The following is a 19,410-nucleotide window of genomic DNA, read 5'->3' on the forward strand; positions in this document are numbered from 1 at the left end:
ATAAGTATTTATGTAAAGAGTACAGGCTTTTAGAAGTGTTTTGGCAATGAATATAGATTTGAGCAGTATTTATGTAAAGAATATAGATTTTTGAAGTTGTTCTACAAAGAAGTATAGATTTGGAAATATTTTTATAAGGAATATAGATGTGTAAAAGTGTTTTTAAATTCATAAATTGTTTTATAGAAATAAAGTTTATATCACTTTGGAAACCTAGATTCAGAAATTCTTATCGTTTTATATAATGCATATGTCTGTCTATTTACGTAATAAAATGATTTTCTTAAAAAGCATTTTAATATAGAATTGAGAAGTGTTTATGCAAAGAATACAGATTTTAGAAGTGTTTCTACGAAGTATATAGATTTGGAAGTGTTTTAAATTCATAAATTGTTTTGTAGAAATGAAGTTTATATCACTTTGGAAACCGAGATTCAGAAATTCTTATCGTTTTATGAAATGCATCTGTCTGTCTATTTACATATTAATATGATTTTCATGAAAACCATTTTAATATAGATTTGAGAAGTGTTTATGCAAAGAATATAGATTTTAGAAGTGTTTCTACAAAGAGTATAGATTTATAAGTATTTTTTTAAGGCATGTAGATTTCAAAAAGTGTTTTAAATTCATAAATTATTTTGTACAAGTGTTTATGCAAAGAATATTATTTTTAGAAGTGTTTCTGTAAAGAGTATAGACTTTTAGAAGTGTTTTTCGCAAATAATATAGATTTGAGAATTGTTTATGCAAAGAATACAGATTTTGGTAGTGTTTCTACAAAGAGTATAGATTTGGAAGTGTTTTTATAAGGAATATAGATTTCTAAAAGTGTTTTAAATTCATAAATTGTTTTACAGAAATTAAGTTTATATCACTTTATAAACATAGATTCAGAAATTCTTATCGTTTTATAAAATGCATATGTCCGTTTGTTTACGTTTTAAAATAATTTTTCTTGAAAGCCATTTTAATATAGAATGGAAGAAAATGATCCATGTAGAAGAACCCAACTAGAACCAGGATTAGAGCCGGGTAGATTTTTTTTACCTTATTCATGAATTTTTTCTAAAGGATTCATTTAGCCAACCCCAACTAGTTTGGGACAAAGGCTCTGTTGAGAGTATGCGCACACATCATATAAATTCTCTATTTTGAATTTATTGGCCCATTCCTTGTTTGATTGCCAAAATTGCAATTAACTCTACTAGACTCCTAACATGTTTGGGGCATCATTATTGATTTTTCTCACATAAAATGTTAAAATTTTGATAGAAGAATAGTGGAAAATGTCTTGTGTTATTCTCTGTTTTCTATCTCTCTACATTTTCTATATTGATAATTACGCTCGTACTTTTTCTGCTATTCTATAAGAGGACTGCCGTGCAACCATAACGGTATTTACTACTATTCCACTATTCTTCGAAGGGCAATTATATTTGCATTTGCATTCCCCCTGTAGTACCCATCCGCTCCCATTTTAACATGATTTGACCTCAAAAAGCGTTAAAGTTGCCCACCCTTAACATTATAAGGGGTGCAGATGCGTACTGCAGGGGGAGTGAAAGTTTCCTCGGGAGACTTTGTTAGCTCCCACCCACCAAAGGCCCGCGCAACCAACCAAAAACAGCCGAAATAGCCATTTGGAAAAGAGAGAATGCCTCGGGAGACTTTGTTAGCTCCCACCCACCAAAGCGACTCGCATATAGAAGTTTAAATTTGTCATGGGCCAAACTTATTATATTCAAGACATTGACACGGGCCAAATCCCCTATAAGGCAATGCGGATTTTTTATTATCCATTCATGTTTGACCAAAAAATTGATCCTCAGCATCATTGATCACAAGCTCTCACAACAACTTGAACTAAATGAATAAGACGAATAAGTGAGGCTGTGTGGTTGTTCTCATATGAAAGTGAGCCGCGAAATGACATTCAGCGAAATTGCCTAGCAAATGCCCAGATAAGTACTTTTAACAAGACGGATGAAAAGTCTATATTATTAGGTCGAAAATCGGGAAAGTCTGTTTTTAAGAAGTGTTTATCCGTCCAACGCGCTGGATAAAGATATCATGCGCTGTGCTGTGCTGGCCAGCAACGTTTAGTCAGCGCGAAGATCGAGGTTTCGAAGAAACTTCGGGCGGGAAAGATGAGATCGAAATACGAATGTGGGGCCCACATTTTGTTGAGTACGGATGCGATAAACGGCTGGGATTGTAGATTGAATGACGGAATTGATACTGACACTCATAAAGTTAGGCGTTTGGCGTTCTCTACATCGTCACTTTGTATTTGTCTCCTTCCCTTTAACTTTTTTTCACGTGCTATTGGACAAAAGTGAGAGGGTATATCATTCTGAGAAAAGAAAAAAAAAAGGAAGATTTTATTTATTTATTTATTTATGGCTGTCATCACGATAAATGAGGGTGGAGTGGAGAAACTAAAACAGACACCCTAAAAATAGATAGTTAAGGGGATATTAATCTCTTGATTAGGGAGGTGTTAATGATGTTTGTGGTTTTTAAGAATAGATTATAAAGTCCTGAGAGGGGAGCAGAAGTAGACAAAAAAAACGTTCAAAGTTTCTTTGGCTTTTGGGAGAGGGGAAAAACGAAGAGGAGGAGGCAAGCAGCGATCCGATCAGAGTTTCAGATCTGATTTTTTTGTGCTGCTTTTCTCCTCCTTTTTTTTTTTTTTTGTTAGAAGATTTTTTATCCCCTCTCTCTCTCTCTCTGCGAGAAGATCGGGCGGTTTCTAGGGTTTCTTGGATTCGAATTTCAGGTAATAGATCGAGATCTCATGGACGATTTTTTTGTTGGGTTTATCTGTTTATGTTTCGATGGATGATTTTGGGGAAAGGTTGTTTCTAGTTTTGTGGTTTTAGGATTAGGATTTTTTGGTGAGAGATCGGGATCTCGTACAGATCCCGTACGCGTTTTTTCTTTTTTCTTTATGATTGAAGATTTGATGGAGGCTTGCGATACGATTTAAGTCTGGTTGCTGTTTTTGTGATCTGAGGGTTTTTATGTCTTGGAATTTGCAGGAGATCGAAATCTCGTACACAATTTTCTTTTCTCTGTGTATGCTTTGATTAGGTTTGATGTTCTAGTTGTTGATCTAGTGTTTCTTGATTTGGATTTTCCGGCGAGAGTTGGGATCTGATATTTAAGATTTTCCTTTTTTTTTTTCTTTCTTTTAAGGTTTAGATTTCTTTGTGTGACTTTATGGGAATTCAGATCTCAGATCATGTTCACGGAACTTTTGGGTTTTATATTTATATTTTAGTGCGAGTCATTCTCCACAAATTTTTTTTTTTTTTTTTTTTTGTTCTAAGGATTCATTTTAGACGACCCCAACTAGTTTGGGACAAAGGCTTTGTTGAGTTGAGTTGAGTTGAGTTGAGTTGTTCTTTTTTGACGGGGGATCAGCTAGGTTTTGTTTGTGACTGCCATTTTTTAACCTGTTTCTTTGCTTCGGATTTCTGCTAACAGATCAGGGGCTTATATGTGTCTCATGTTAGATGTTAATTATCAAAATTTAATGTAAAAACGATCTTACCTCTGGCCATGATGATCAGATGCCGGTGATGTGTTGTGATTTGCATGATCCCACCGTTGAGGCGTTGAGGTTGCTTCCGATGAATACTGTCCGTTGATTACCACAAGGATCTTTCAATGTAATCAAGTCTGGATGCTTAGATCAATGGAATCTTGGGCTTGAAATTGGTAGATTAGGGACAACCCGGAGAAAACCCTAGAACCACTTTTCTCCTCTTAATGTGTTACTCCCAGTCCCATGAAGCAAACACCCATATTTATAAACATTAAGGTTAGGCCTCCTCATGCACCCCAAATCTTTCTAATGATGGGGTTAACCTTAACTGCCTATACATTCAACTAAATAGTCCAATACGCTCCACATGACCCCGATACAAAATCAGAGGAAGTACAATCATTATATCAGTGCGTATCTGCTCAGTCACCATCTGATGATCCCACAAGTTATCTCGAACTGTAAGATACTTTACACCGATGTACTTGTGACCATTACTATTGTTGTTCTTAGAGAAGAAAACCACATTGGGATTATCACGGTATATAAGTAGTGTTCTTTGAGAAGCGCTTTGACTCTGCTTCATGCTTAATGAAATGACACCTCCCGCAAGTAGGAAGGCATAACATGAAGTAGACTTCCTAGAATCGATCCACACAACAAAGGACACTTAAAAATTAGAATACAGACCCTAAGATTGTCCTCATCAACGGGGTCCAACAATAGGTGAAAAGGGATGACCGAGTCTTTGATATATCTGACATTAATACGACCTCTTGGCTCGTGCTTAAAATATACCATAGGGTTCTAAATTCCTAATAAGAGATGCTATGTTCTTACCATTCAAAAAATAAAAAAAGAGTGATGCTATGTTCTAGTTTCGTCTATGTCCTCCCGATTTATAATATCATGGCCTCTCTCTCTCTCTCTCTCTCTCTCTCTCTGGTTTATCGTTGTTAGTTATGTTCGCTTATAAACATGTCATTGAGGTACCAATTAATATTTGCAATTAGCATCAATTCATGAAACTCTCATTTTGGTTTTCCAGGAGGAAGTATTAAAGATGGATGGCCTTAGGAGTCTCGTTATGGTTGAGCAGATTTCCCAAGATAATGCAATAGAGTGTGCATGGGATTTGAAATCAAATGGACATCAAAATCAACTAGTGCCTAGTCCAAAGGAAGTCATCTGCCCGGCACCTCGTCGAGCTGATAGGGCTCCTTGTATTGTAGATAACGTCAACAGATTATACTGCAAACCAAGATGGTGAGGATGAAAATTTTCATTTTTTTTTTTTTTGATTCTCTAGGTCAGGTTTTCAGTATAACCATCTGTAAAATGAATAAATTCTGTAGTTGCTTCCCCTCAGATTTGTCCTTTTTTTTTTGCTCATGAACTTCATTTAATTGCCAGTACAAAGCAATTGTTGTTTTCTCTAGTTCTTTTCATTTTAAATATACATATAAAAGCAAGAAATTATTTGGTATATGTGCATTCATGCGTGTAATCGTGATATGGCAAAGGTGCCCCCACCCCCACCCCTCCTAAATTTAATCCAGTGACAGCAACGTATAACGTCTACTGTCGTTAGATCAAATATCAAGTGGGGCGCCTTGATTACGTGCAGCTATGCCGAAACACCATATTAAAACTTTTTAAGAGCATTCCTGTTGGGAATTTGTCTTTGCCAAACTGGCTCCTTCTTAAATCAATAGCGTATATAGATTGGCATGCTTGATATCTGCTTTAACTAGAGCGAGAGGTAGATACAGCAGACCTAGCTTTCACTTCTTCGTATGTCTGATACCATCAAACCTGCTAGCACTTTCTACTTTGTCCTAACTCCCAAATCTTGCCAGACATGCATAAGTTCTGCGCATTTCACAGTGAAGTTTATTCTCTTTTCTTTTGTGCTTGCGTTTCTTTGTGAAGGCATATACCACACGGCTTTTCACTTTGGTTTTCCCTTTTTGTTTTTGGACGGACAGGAGGGAGTTCTGTGGAAAGTTGGAAATGGATATCTATCTCGTCATTTGAATCTTTCTTATTCTTAAAAGTTATAACCAATTTCAAGAGGCTTGAAAATGCTTTTTAATGTTTAACTAATTTACAAGAAGCGTCCTAACTTCTTTGATCGATGCAAAGAATTACCTTGTATAGGTCCCTCTGATTTATTAATTGATTAGAAACAAAGGAATTCTGTTGTATGGTGTGTAGTTTCTAATGTCGCTTAATTTTATTTTTTTTGCAGCTACTTACCTGTGCTTCATCGGAGAGATACTCGGTTCGATTTCATGGATATATTTTTGAACAAGGTACTAAAATTTTCTTGTTCATCTTTCCTGCACTCTTAGTTATGATTATTAACCCGGAACATCTAACATTTTACTATTTTCAGGATGATCTCGAAGATGATGTGGACAGTAGCAACCAGGCGGGCTTTTTTTGTGGATCTCCTCCTGTACGCACGAACAACCCATTAATCCATGATGTACAGTTTGTAAGTCAAGCCTCACATTTTGCATCTCCCTTGGGAGTTTCTCATGGGGGAAGATCTTCATCAAGGGCAGAAATAGTGCCCTCTTGTGGGGCTTCCTTCGGAGGTAAGCCCCGTGTGAGAATTGAAGGTTTTGCTTCTGGGAACTCTGAGTCTCAATGCATTGTCTCCGCATTTGCTTGATCTCTCTTGGAACCTATCCTTTTGACCAGTAGACGAGCTTTTTCCCACTGTAAGATAATTTGCGGTTCCATTAGGTATTTCCACTCTTTGCCTACCCTAGTGTTGTCTTGTATATATCACTGTCTCGAATGAGCTTCGAGTAGAAATCCAAAATATGTCTGTTTGTACGTTTTGAGTATGTAGGGGTTTGATGGAGTCAAAACTGGATGCAGCTGGACTCTCTCCATAGGCTTTAAATGTACAGAGAAGGACGTTTGTTGTATAAATATGTCATCAGTTCAGTGTATTGATTCTATTTTCTTTTCTCATATGTTGCTAACACCATTGTGATTTTTGGCCCGTTACAATTACTTGTATTGGAATAAATTAATGAGGGTTCGTGATAAATTGTGGTTTTTAATCAAGTTTTTGTACGGTTTGGTGCGCTCGAGCGGGCATAGCAAGCAGACTGGAGAATCAATGGAGCCCAACATGGCCCAACATGGCCTGCGGGCCAGGCAATGGCACGATTTGGCTACGGCCCGTGCCGGTACGAATAAGGTTGAGGTTAAGCACCGCACAGCACGGCCCACAGCCTGAGGCCTGTGTCGGGCCAGGCCAGGACAACACAACAACCACGTATGCTCACTTTTTAACTGATTTTGCTGTGCCATTTCTTGCCGTGCCACTTGCCTAAACCCACAGCCCGGCACGGCCACTTCTTCGTTCTGTGCCGGCATGGCCACGTCATTGTAGCAATTCGTGCGTGCGGGATGGTCTACCAGGCCCAAGTGCCATGAGAATCATTCAAAACAGGCAGAAACTGGAGTATGATAATCAAGTTTATCTGGCTTTCTTGTTTCTCTCTTTTGTTGTACTTTGACCATCCCTTTCCCCCTCACTCTTACAAAATTGGCGATCAATCAAATTCAAACAGACAAAAAACAAAGAAAGGAACGAGTTCTGCACCCTTCTGGGCTCTGTTTCTTTTGATGTAAAACTGAGCATAAACCTAATTTCATGCTCAATTTTCCACCTAAAAATGGGTGTAAAATTTGTTTTAGGTCCATTGTATGGAAATATTTTTAAGTAAGCTGTTAAGAGATACAGTTTTCTGACAAATTATATGATGCCCGACGGTCGAGACCCATGTGGGTGGTGCTATAAAAGTACCACCCTTGATGTTTGATCCAACAGCAGCATCTTAAAAAGTGATCTGCTGTTGGATCAAACATCAAGGGTGGTACCGCCCACAATTTTCTTAGGTTATTGATATTGGTACTGCCATGTTTTGATAATTGAGTTTACTCTTCTAGTCTTTTCTTTTTTAAAGGGCATGTGAGAGCTTTTTTGTAATTATAATAACCTTTGATTGCCGTTTAAAAAAAATAAAAAGACTGGTTGAGTTAGTGCAATTATCAAAACATGGCAGTGCCAATATCAATAACGTTTTCAAAATTCTCTTAACAACAATTTAAAATCTGAAGGTCTAGAGTGCAATTATTGAAACTTGGAGTGGGAGTGTCGTTTCTCTAGTCGTCCCAAATATGGGGCAGTGTTACCGTAGGCCAGGGCCCTAAAACTTGAAACCTGTCCCTGGTGCGACTTTTCACCCATGGACCAGGGCCCGAAACCCCAAAATGATGTGACTAGGTGGCCACTCAGTCCCAGGAGTATCTAACACCTGATAATGTGACCACAATACTTATGTCTTACATTTTCAATAGAATTTGGGCAGTGATAAATCGACCGATATAGGACAGTGCTTAGAGAGAGAGGAGAGGGAGACATATGAGGGGCAACTTAAGGTATTAGGGGGTCGATTTATCACTGCCCTATAATTATTACATAAACTGTTGTGATTATTTTGCCATGTAGGGACTAATCAGCAAAAACCCCTATAAAACATGTTTATTTATTCCCGCCGTTAACAGAATAGTGGAAGGCCAATCGGTAGGAGTGATGCAGTTGGGCAGGGCGCAGGTGAAACAATCTCTCTACTTCAATTGATTCACTGATACAAATATCACATTTTGGCCTCCATTTTTCCATTGATTGTCAAAATTCCTTGCAAACAGAGGGTTTAGGCAATTAATCGGATGGTTATGGTTGCTTGTCATTGGAATTGTACTTCCAGTTTCAATGAACTATAGATGTTGGTCTCACTTTCGATGACATATCAAAAATTGTTATTTGAATTCTACTTTGAGTTTCAGGGAAACTGGCCAATATAGGATCTTCTCATAGACTTCCTATTGCGGGTCCTATTCACCTGCCATTGGCCCACCTTGACTAATCCACACCCTTAATCAATCAAGATCATCAGCCAAGAGGGGCCTGCCTTAGTGCCCTGGATCCTTTATCTTTCGCATGAGATGAGACCAAGCTCCAACAAAGATCTACAAATCAACAGTCTTGATTTCATAGTCATTATCTTTCCTGTGGGACCCAAAGATTAAAAAAAACAAATGATATTGAAAGTCCACTTTCTCCCGAGATACATATATAGTTCAGTTCCGGCTCCAACGACTCTCTCTTCTTCCCAATCCATTTGGTCCAAAATCAAAACCAAAAGAAGAGAAATCAAATTGATAAATCCACCCCCATCTTTCTTCCATCCATGGCATCCCTCCTCTCCCACATCTTCTCCTCCTCAGCCCTCTTCTCCCTAGGCCTCTACCACCTCGTCCTCTCCACCCGTTCCCACATCAAATCCCCTCAAACCTATCTCGCCAAACCTTACCACCCATTCCCATTCCCATTCCCCCGCTTTCGCCACCTCCCTCTCTACCTCATTCTCCTCTCCCTCCTCCTCTCCATCTTCCACCAAACTCTCCTCTCCTCCCTTTCCGACCCTCTCATCAAAGGCCGAACCCCCGTCCACCATTTCTCCTCTCTCCAATCCGCCTCAGTCCTTTTCCTATTCTTTCTCCTCACTCTCGCCCTCCTAATCTCCGAATCCACCCCCCTTTTCCCCATCCCCTCTGACCTAATTTTCACCATCGCCTCCGCCGCCTTCGCCCTCCATTTTTTCGTCGCCTCTGCCTCCTCCTCCGTCCAAACCTCATCCCTCCAAGCCAAATGCGAATCCATCGCTGCCCTAATCTCTGCCTCTTCCTCCCTCCTAACCCTGACCCTAGCTTACAATCCCAAACTCTATGTTGCTGACCTAGCCCTAGGTGCCTCTATCTGTCTCAAAGGGCTTTGGGTTCTTCAAACAGGGCTTTCGCTCTACGTAGAGGCGTTTATACCTGAAGGGTGTCATCGGCTTCTAGATGTTGTTAGTGGGGTTGAGGGATCTACTAAGTGTGATCTTGAGGAGTCTACTCTGCGGGCCGTGGCGCTTCTTGATCTGGTGTTTGTGCTCCATGTCACATTTGTGTCAGTGATTGTTGTTATTGCTTATGCTGTTGTTGCGAAAGCGGTGGGGGTGAGGAGGATTGGGTCGTACGAGGCGCTCCCCACTTCGTCCGCAGGGTTGGTGGGGTTGGATCCGAATCACGTCCAGATGAAGGCATTTAATCAGGCCTGATTTTAACTTTTTTATTTTTTTTACTTCCTGAGGTTTTGATTTTTGGGCTTGTTTAACTATATGATGTCATGTTATTTTGATTCAGAAATTTCTGTATAACAGAGAATTTTTCCTGAAGGAGAGCAAGTAGAAGACCATTTGGATTTCTATTTTTGTCTTCTTTATTTTATTTTTCTTAAGCATTGAATGTTTGATTAGAGAGGGTGAGTTCCTGAAGGAGCACATAGGAAATCTTTTGATGGGCTTGCCCTTTGTAAATAGCATTTTAAAGTAGATATGATTTGATATGTTGAACAAGAATTTGAGCAGTGGAATTGATGATTGTTTTATTTTCTCTTTGGTGTTTTGCACTTCTAATCCTGATGTTTCATGGTACTTTTTAGTTCTAATCTTTAATTCTTAAAATACTGTTGAGCTTTGCTAAAAAACAGAAACAACCACCCCCATATTCTTATGAATCTCAAGTAGATTACCCATCAAAAAACAAAAAAATCTCAAGTAGATTTAGAAGTTCTCTGCCATGAAAATTGATAATCTCTTTTGCGTTATTATTTTTTTTTTTTTGGATGTGCTTCTACTTAATTCAAGTATCCATCTTGTGTAGGATTAGTTATAGGGTGGGAGGGTATTAGATTTTGGGAGGATATATGATCAGGTGAGGTCCTATTATCACATGCTCATTTGAGTCTATATAAGACTTGCAAGTTTCAAGGAGGTGAGTAAAATAATGTTATGTTTGTGTGGAGGGTGACAATGGGAATCTCAAGCAATAGGAGATAGATACCGTGGCTTCCTTGCATAGTGTCTTGATGATGTTCATCTCTCTTTTTGAGAAAGATAAGAGGATTTGGGCCAGAAATCCTCATGAATATTTTATGATATTTTTTCCCTATGTGGATTGTCGTCCACCTATCAATTGTGTGGCATGCTCTGGTCTCCGCAATGTCTATAGACACTTTTTGTTGGACGACAATTGCCAGAAAATTAAATTCTTCTAGTATGGTAAAAGAGAAAGAGTTCAGACGTTCAAGTAGATACTTCCTCTAGCGACAACAATCAACCGTTCGTCGGAGTGGTTAAAAGCAAGGTTTTAAATTTTGGTTTCAGTTTTGGTCGCGACGGAAATGAAAACATTTCGTTTCGGTTGGAAAGGAAATCCTGTAAAATCACAGAAACATATGGAAACATGTACAAATGATAGAATTTAAATTTTAACTTCTGGAAATGCTAGAATAAGTACAAATACACAGTTAGAATTTAGAAACCATCACATGTGTGATCTTGAGGAATCAACTCTGTGGGCTGTGGTGCATCTCAATCTATTGTTTGTTCTCCATGTCAAGTTTGTATTGGTGATCGTCTGCGGCGGTGGGGATCAGGAGGGTTGGATCATACGAGGCGTTCCCCACTTCGTCCTCGGCATTGGTGGCGTTGGATCCGAATCACGTCCAGATGAAGTTTTTTTTTTTTTTTTTTCTTGTCTTCTTTTTTTTCCCTGAGCTTTTGATTGTTGGTCTTGTATAGATAGAATCTCTTTCTCCATCTATCTAAGGTGATGTTATGGTATGTGGATTTAGAAATTTCTGTGTATTTAAAGTGACTGGATCTTTTGAATTGGCTGGACTTTATGTTTTTTTCCCTTTCTTTTCATAACAGAGGATTTTTTTTTTCAGGAGAGCAGCTAGATGACCATTTGGATTTCTGTTTTTCCCTTTGTTATTTTTTTTTCTTAAGCGTTGAACGGTGATTAGAGAGGGTGAGTTCCTGAAGGAGTGCACATAGGAAATTTTTTTGATGGGCTTGCCCTTTGTAAATAGCATTTTAAGGAAGATATAATTTGATATGTTGATCAAGAATTTGAGCAGTGGAATGGATGATCGTTTAATTTTCTTTTTGGTGTCTTACGCTTCTAATCCTGATGTTTCATGGTACTTTTTAGTTATAACCTTTAATTCTTAAAGTACTGTTGAGCTCTGCTAAAAAAACAGAAGCAATCACCCCCATATTCTTATGAATTTCAAGTAGATTTAGAAGTTCTTTGCCATGAAAATTGAGAATTTCTCTTTTGCGTCTTTATTATCTTTTCTGGATTTGACTTCTAATCCTGATGTTTCATGGTATTTTTTAGTTATAACCTTTAATTCTTAAAATACTGTTGAGCTCTGCTAAAAAACAGAAACAAGCACCCCCATATTCTTATGAATCTCAAGTAGATTTAGAAGTTCTTTGCCATGAGAATTGAGAATTTCTCTTTTGCGTCTTTATTATCTTTTTTGGATTTGAGTTTACTTAATTCAAGTAATCATCTTGTGAGTCTCAAAGGGGTGAGTAAAAGAATGTTATATTTGTGGGGAGGGTGGTGTGCAATGAGTATTTTACGAGGAATTCAAGCAGGAGGAAAATGATATCGTGGTTTGATAAGTGGTGTTCTTCCCTTCTACTTAAGGAGATTTTTCCTAAGTTGTTTGTGTTGGTCTCCTCAAAGGAGGCTTTGGTTAAGGAATACTTTGTGCGAAGAGATAACTGCGTGATTTGAAAGCCAACCTTCAGAAGGAACTTTTTTGATAGGGAACTTGAGGTGGTGGGCAGATTCTTGGAGTCTCTTGAAGGCCGTTGCATCAAACTATTTGGTTTGGATAAAAGGGTTTGGACCTAGAACTCGGCTAGGGATTTCTCTGTCAGGTCCTTCTACAATCAACTAGTATCTTGCACTGTATCTTCCAAAGTAGCCAAAGTTTGGGACATCCAAGCTCCTCCCGGGGAATGCGTCTTTGGTTGGGCTGCTGTCCTTGAAAGAATCCAGATGATTGACTTCTTGAGAGCTTGTGAGATGTTGATCATCGATCATTGTGCCCCTTGTATTGAAGATGGGGACTCAGTGAATCATATTTTCATTCACGGTAAGATAGCGAGAGAGGTATGGAGTAATGTTTGTAGATTTGGCATTTCTTGGGTCTTCCCACCCTAGCTCATTGAACTATTGGAATGTTGGTCAGTGGTTCCTTGGAGAAAGAAAGGGAGGGTCCTAGGGAATGTTTGCCTTTAAGCTACTATTTGGGTGTTATGGAAAGAGTGAAATGCGCGGTTTTTAAAGGATACTCTAAGAGTTCACTCTTCCTTTACAATAAGGTGATTGCTTATACTATTTCTTGGTTGAGGACACTACCAAGTTTTCAGTTTGTGTCTGCTCATGACTTATGGTATGGGTGGAAAGAGATTTGCTTTGATGCTCAACTGGTGCCTACAATCATCCAAGATTGGGAGCATCCTGCTCATGGGTTTCTAAACTAAAACTTTGATGGTTCTAGATTGGGTAACCTTGGTCCAGCTGGAATTGGGGGCGTTCTTAGGGATGCGCATGGAGCAATGAGATGGGCATTTGCTGGTCCCATTGTTGTGGCTGACGCCAATGAAGCTAAAGTGCGTGCAATTTACCAAGGAATAGCGTTCCTTCAGCCTTTTGACCTCAGTAAGTTGGTGATATAAATGGACACTCTAAATGTGATTAGATGGCTTTGAGGCTCCCATTCGGTCCCTTGGAGATTTGCTTCTTATTTGATGAGATTAAGGACACAGTGGGTGAAACTGCTATTTCTTTCTTTCATGTCAGGAGGTCGGCTAATGAGGTGGTTGACAAATTAGCCAGAGAGGGTGTCTCAAGGGCCGGCGTGGAACTGTTTGACTTCCTCCCCCCTTGAATTACTTTTTTTGCTTGATTGTTCTTTTCTCTATCTATTATGTATTTTCTGTTACGTTCTTTCTCTTGTAAAGACCTCCTCGGTCTTTGTTTCATTTTTAATGAAATCTCTTACCATTCCAAAAAAAAGAGAAAAATATATAGTGGCTTCCTTGCGTAGTGTGTCTTGATGATGTCCATCTCTCCTCTTCACAAAGATGAGAGGATTTGGCTAGAAATCATCATGAATATTTTATGATTAAATCATTTCACTCTGCCATATGTTGATTTTCTGGATTGCCCCCCCTCCCCCTCGCCCAGTCAATTGTGTGGCATGCTTTGGTTTCTGCGATCCATATAGACACTTTTTGTTGGACAGCAATTGCCAGCAAATTAAATTCTTCTAGCATGTTAAAAGAGAGAGTTTAGATGTTCAACTAGAGACTGCCTCTAGTTACAACCATGAACTGTGCCTCTAGTTCAATGTTTCTCCACTAAACTTTTGCATAACTAATCAATCTCATTCTCTCAAATCTCACTCTCTGATCATTGTTCATGTCATACCAATCAAAATATTCTTTTATGGAAGCTATCCAAGTAAGAAATATTTGTGTGAGTGTGTGTCAATATTTCCCTTAAAATCTGCTACACCCACCATGAATTTTCATGATATCTCCCATGTGATCTATAGGTATAGATATGTTCCTTTCAAAGATTTCACGATCCCATTCGTTCATAGGAGTGTCTACGCATTGTTTAGGACACATGTTGCTCCAGGGAAAATCCTAAGTGGTGGGGTTACCTGACAAATTTCTTCCTCACTATTGTTGTTCAAAATGTTCTCATTATCTCCTTGATTAGTAGGGTTCCTAGTTTCGGCAACAATTTCTCCTCCTAGATTAGGAGCTAAACTTGGATGGCTTTTTCAATAAGTTTAAATATGAAGTAATCCATAGTGCTATCGATTAGTTTCCCTTGATATTTTATGCCTCTTTGAGTAGCCACATGAACCTGGCTCTATTACCAAAAATGATGCAGAACTAATAAGAAGCTGCATACCTCCTTTTGTGATCCAAGGCCGAGTCAAAACAAGAAATGTGATTGTGTTGTTTGCTTCAGGTTCTTTGAAATGTTCCATTATTTAAGTCTTTCTGACTCTTGATTATGGATAGGAGAGACATACATTTCTATACGTTGATTCTCCTTGTTATTATGTTTTTAAGATTGTGAAATTCTAATATTTCTTATAATATGTCCAAGAGTATAAAAAGCTTTAGTTTCTTTACATAGTAAGAGATTGGTGCCTTTACTGAGGTAGAAATAGAATTCCTTGTTATACTAAAATCTTGAGGATAGAAAGTGAATAAGGCGTTTTTTCTATAAATAAGGTTATAGTTTGTAACGACGTAGACAAATGTTGGTGAATGGTGATGCTTGCTATGAAAGAGTGTTGAATAAGGGGATATTGAATGAATGGCAGTAGAGATCTTGGAGGGATAGTCTCTGGAGTGAGACGTCTCTGAAGTGAGACAGTAGAGAAGTGGTGGGGTTTAAACTTTAATGTACTAGTTCGTTGGGTTTCCTTGCTTGGTAGCCTTCTAAGATTGTTACACTATGAATAGAGCGGCATAGGATAGTGATTATCATGTGAGAATGGTAGGTGGTGTTGGAGTCTTGCTTTTGCTAGACTGAAATTTCAATTCAGATCATCACATCTCCACCTTCAACATTTTTGTGCCTGTGTTTTATTCAGAGGAATTGATGGGCCACCTCCTCGTTTGCTGTGCTTTTGCAAATTGGGTCTTTAAATTCTTTTTTTGATTTGTTTGGCATGCGTAGGCCATGCATACAGTGATTGTTGATATCTTGAATATTTGGTCCTTTTGCCTCTTCTTTGAGTTTTTGGAAAGAGCGGAACAGCATAACTGTTAAGTGCAAGTTGAGCGTATTTGTGGTCAGTGATAAGAATAGGTTGTTAGTTATTTCTTTGGACCCACATTCATGATACATTTCATGGTGTTGGAGTGGAAGTTTAAATATTGGAGGGTGATTACTCTAAAGAGGAATGATAGACTGAAGGGTGACCTTGCAAAAAAAACAAAAAAAAAACAGTTACAAGGGTGCCCCCATTGGTCCTTGTCAAAATAGTGCATTTATTGCTGCTTTTATTTTATAGTTATCAACACCATTTCCTATTTCCGTGCACACTTTCTTAAGATGGACCAATTGTGGCGCCCTTGTAACTGGTTTTTGCAAGGGCGCTCTTCAGTCTATCATTCCTCTTACTCTAAATAGTGGGAGATTTTGCGACTTGCTAGGATTTTGGAATTTGATGGAAGCTGGCTGGCAAATCAGGCCCCAGTGGAATGCACGATTTCATCGGAATATATGGAGGTGATTTTATCATTTCAGGCCTTTTAACCATGATACTTTCATGGTATTACAATGGATGACTGTTCAGGTATTGTAGGGCAATATGCTCTAATGGTTCTTTCTTTGAGAAATTTGAAGACTTCCACGGATCCTCATTGTTGAAAGATGTAAGTGGACTGATGCAAACTCGTATGGAAATTTAGGCCATGCAGAAGTGGATGATTTCATTAGAATCCTCTGTGCTAGGGAGATAAGGTTGCTATTCTTGGAAACCAGGTACAAATTATTTGGATGAAATTGTGGTATATCTTCCTTGAACATGTTTGAATTTCTTCTCAATCCTTTTTCAGCCCCTTTGTTGTTGAATGTGACTTGCTTATGGCGATCTTTTGTGGAGCAAGATTGATGGCCCATTCCCATGGAGACTTATAGAAAACATTGGAGGAGATTTGTGATTTTAGACAGTAGTTGGATGTTTCTTTCTACCATTTTCATAATGGAATAGCTGAAATTAAGACTCTTTTCTCAAAGGGTGCTAGGTCTCCATCTTGTATGGGTATTTTTATTCCTCTTCCTTGATTTTATTCCTTGGGGAGCTGTATTCTTTGTAATTTGTCTCTGTTTCTGAATAAACATAATGCCTTAGCTGGAGAACATTTTTGCTTTGGAAGAGAGAAGGTAAGCCAGGTTCTTTCTAGGTTTGGAAAATTTTATATTTGTACCATACATCACTTTATGTGTGTAAGTTATATCACAGTTTGTTTTCTTCAATTAATCTAATAGTTATCATTTCAACAAAAAAAAAAAACGAAAAACAAACCAAAACATTGTGTGTTTAAGTTCTATAGCTTGAAGCCCAACTTGCACTCGGTGAGGTTCCTGGCTGTGAGTCACACGAAACTCAGTCAAGTACTGGATGAAGCTTTTCAAGTTTAAAAAGATTAGGATATTGTTTGATTTTATGGGTTTTTAAGTATTTGATGAAGTATTTTGAGTGCTTATTCTAGTTTATGAGTAGTTTATTGAGGTTTCTTCATATTTTTTCAAGCACTCAAATCAGGCTCCATCATTCTTCCTTTTTTATTGTTTTTATTTTTCAGGATGTGTGACACCTGAGTACTCCCTTGACCCAAGAGTTGGTTTGAGTCAAGTTGACTCAGGCAATCAGAGAGTTTCTAAGGGTTTTAGTAGAGGTTTTGCATTCTATCAGGGCTTAGCTAAGCTGAGTAGAGGTGGCAGAGGGCCAGAAAATACCACTCTGTCCAAAGTTCTTTAGGAGGATTCTATTCAACAAATATGGTGTGGTGTCTGACTTGAGCTGAAAGATATGGTTTTGGTGCGGCTGCTATGTTCAGTTCTTTGGATGGAATAAATATCTATCCCTATTGTTGTTTTATCATCAGAAATGACCTTTGGACTGCATGATGGAAATTGTTGCAGCTTGTGAGGACATATGTATGCCTCTCTGATATTGTTATATGCTGATGGTATCTTGTAATTTGTTTTCTTATTTTTGGGATGTGAAAGATCTCAAGTGTTACTGAAGTTCAGCAAATAGAAAACAGGAAAATTGCTGTGTGGAGTCTTTTCCATAATCATATTTGGTAGATTAGATATAACATTACTCAGCGGAATCAGCTGCAAAATATACTGTTCAGTTCCTAGAGATTAATACTCTTAATTGAATCATTAAGATTAATACTCTTAACTGTGCATGTGCTCACTAGATCGGGATCGCGGACTGGCTGTTGCACGACAGAGCAACAACAATACATAGTAAAACTCAGGATTAGGATGTGAGTTCATTTTTCATATTAAATTTCTCACTGAATCTTCAAATAAAATATGGGAAATTAGGATCTATTCAACAAATTCATTTTAAAATTTAAAATGAGGCAGAAAAAACTCAGGATTTAAAAAAAAATAAAAATTCAATAACTCGGGGACAATTTTGTAACTACGGGTATTATCATCCCTTGTTTTGTTATTTTAACACCCTCTCCTTGTTTCTAATTTCTTGGTTCTGCTTATTATCACCCCTTGTTTTGTTGTTTCTAATTTCTTGGTTCTACTTCTTGGCATATGTACTAAAACTAGAAACTACTCTGAGTTGACTCAACTGGCAGATAAAACGATTTTGGCTTGCCCACAATTCCGCAAAGTACGAAAAGGCAAATCCAAGGCCTCGGACTTCCACGGCTGGTATTGGTAACATGTTATGACATAGCAAGTAGATAACAAGTTTCAAACTCCCATTTACAATGTTGCCCAACGAATGAACGGTTTGGATCATCATATGAAATTGGATCCACAATACTTTTAAAAAATGTTGCACTTCATGTAAATACAGTATTGAAGTATAAAAGATTAAATAACGATTTCTCCAACAGCTTAGGCTTTTGGAGTAACCGGTTGTTTCACATGATATCAGAGCAAATGCCCGGGTTCAAACCCTCTCAGATAGCAAAAATCCACATGCAATGGGCAAACCCAAAAGACAAACCACATGTGCCATGTGTAGGCCAACTCTAGAAAGAGAGGCCACACGCGAGGGGGAGTGTTAAAGTATAAAAGATTAAATAACCCGAGGGGCCCATCAGCAGCATCTTAAAAAGTATGTTGTAGGATAGAGAAATTATATGTTGGACTAGCGGACATGCTCACATTCAGGATTCAGCATACATCCAAGTGTGGTTGTGGGATCTAATATCAAGAGTGGAATGTTGAATACGAGCATTGAGATTTTATATGTTGTGTGCATGTGAAGTCCAGTATTTTTCAAAACAATACCGCGGGCCCTATTTCATAAGATTGATTGTATTTAGAACCTTGTAAATCAAAGCCCAGGAGCTGTAAAAGAATTTGGATTTGCTCCTTCTAAATCAGTAGGAGCAAATCCAAACAGTTCCTCCGTAGACAAACCTGGTGGAGTCAAGGTCCTCCTCGTAGGACAAGTAAATGGGCCAATAGGGCCGATCCAAACAGTTCATTTGTTAGGCCACAACTGATCGGACCTGTAGCGGGAAACCTCGATAGATCTAAGGGTTAGGATCATATGGTGTCTGGCTGTACAATCCAGTTTTTTCATAAAGTACCGTACAACATACTTTATAGGATGATCCAAACCATTCATTTGTGGGGCTACAACATAAATATGTTGGCCATTTCCATAGGATGATCCTAACCCTATGATCTATAGAGCGTTTTTGCCCAACAAATGAACGATTTGGATCATCCTATGTTCCTATGAATGGCCCGTACTGTACTTTTTGAAAAAAACACTACCCATATAAAATCTCTATATAATTGGGATATTGATATTGATATTGCCACTACCATGTTTTAATAATTGCACAAACTGATCTTGTGTTTTCTTTTCTAATTGGCTTATGACAGCTTCTTGGGAACTTAGTAACAGTTGACAACTGTTTAAATTATAAAAGACAATATGAGTTAGTGCAATCATGAAAGCGTTGGTAGTGCCAAAATCATTAGCCAATAATTGTAAAATAGAAGATGGCAAAAGAGATGAAAAATACCCTCACCTTTCCATGAAATACTAAATAACCCAACTTAGGGTTTGCATTCCTCAGGGTCAGGTATAAATATATATTTCT

The 19,410-nt window shown here is 38.2% G+C and overlaps 2 protein-coding genes across 3 annotated transcripts; both read left to right on the forward strand.

Moving 5' to 3' along the window:
- Positions 1-2,558: 2,558 nt before the first annotated feature.
- LOC143847406 (uncharacterized) lies at positions 2,559-6,541 on the forward strand. Of its 2 annotated transcripts, XM_077356221.1 has the most exons (5): positions 2,559-2,782; positions 3,579-4,014; positions 4,602-4,819; positions 5,805-5,868; positions 5,952-6,541. In XM_077356221.1, the coding sequence occupies exons 3-5, from the start codon at positions 4,617-4,619 to the stop codon at positions 6,231-6,233; spliced, it is 549 nt and encodes a 182-aa protein (XP_077212336.1). In that variant the 5' UTR covers positions 2,559-2,782; positions 3,579-4,014; positions 4,602-4,616; the 3' UTR covers positions 6,234-6,541. The 2 variants fall into 2 exon arrangements, with proteins under 2 accessions (XP_077212336.1, XP_077212335.1); XM_077356220.1 differs by lacking the exon at positions 3,579-4,014 and having other exon boundaries at positions 2,561-2,782.
- Positions 6,542-8,716: 2,175 nt separating this feature from the next.
- Positions 8,717-17,375, forward strand: LOC143847408 (plant viral-response family protein (DUF716)). Its single transcript, XM_077356222.1, has 2 exons — positions 8,717-9,738; positions 16,894-17,375. Exons 1-2 carry the CDS (start codon positions 8,833-8,835, stop codon positions 16,900-16,902), a joined length of 915 nt encoding a protein of 304 aa, XP_077212337.1. The 5' UTR covers positions 8,717-8,832; the 3' UTR covers positions 16,903-17,375.
- Positions 17,376-19,410: the final 2,035 nt, after the last annotated feature.

The sequence above is a fragment of the Tasmannia lanceolata genome, unplaced genomic scaffold (assembly GCF_043159265.1).
Source record: "Tasmannia lanceolata isolate RefF3 unplaced genomic scaffold, GAP_Taslan_0.1 ptg000015l, whole genome shotgun sequence".
NCBI classification, from domain to species: Eukaryota; Viridiplantae; Streptophyta; class Magnoliopsida; order Canellales; family Winteraceae; genus Tasmannia; species Tasmannia lanceolata.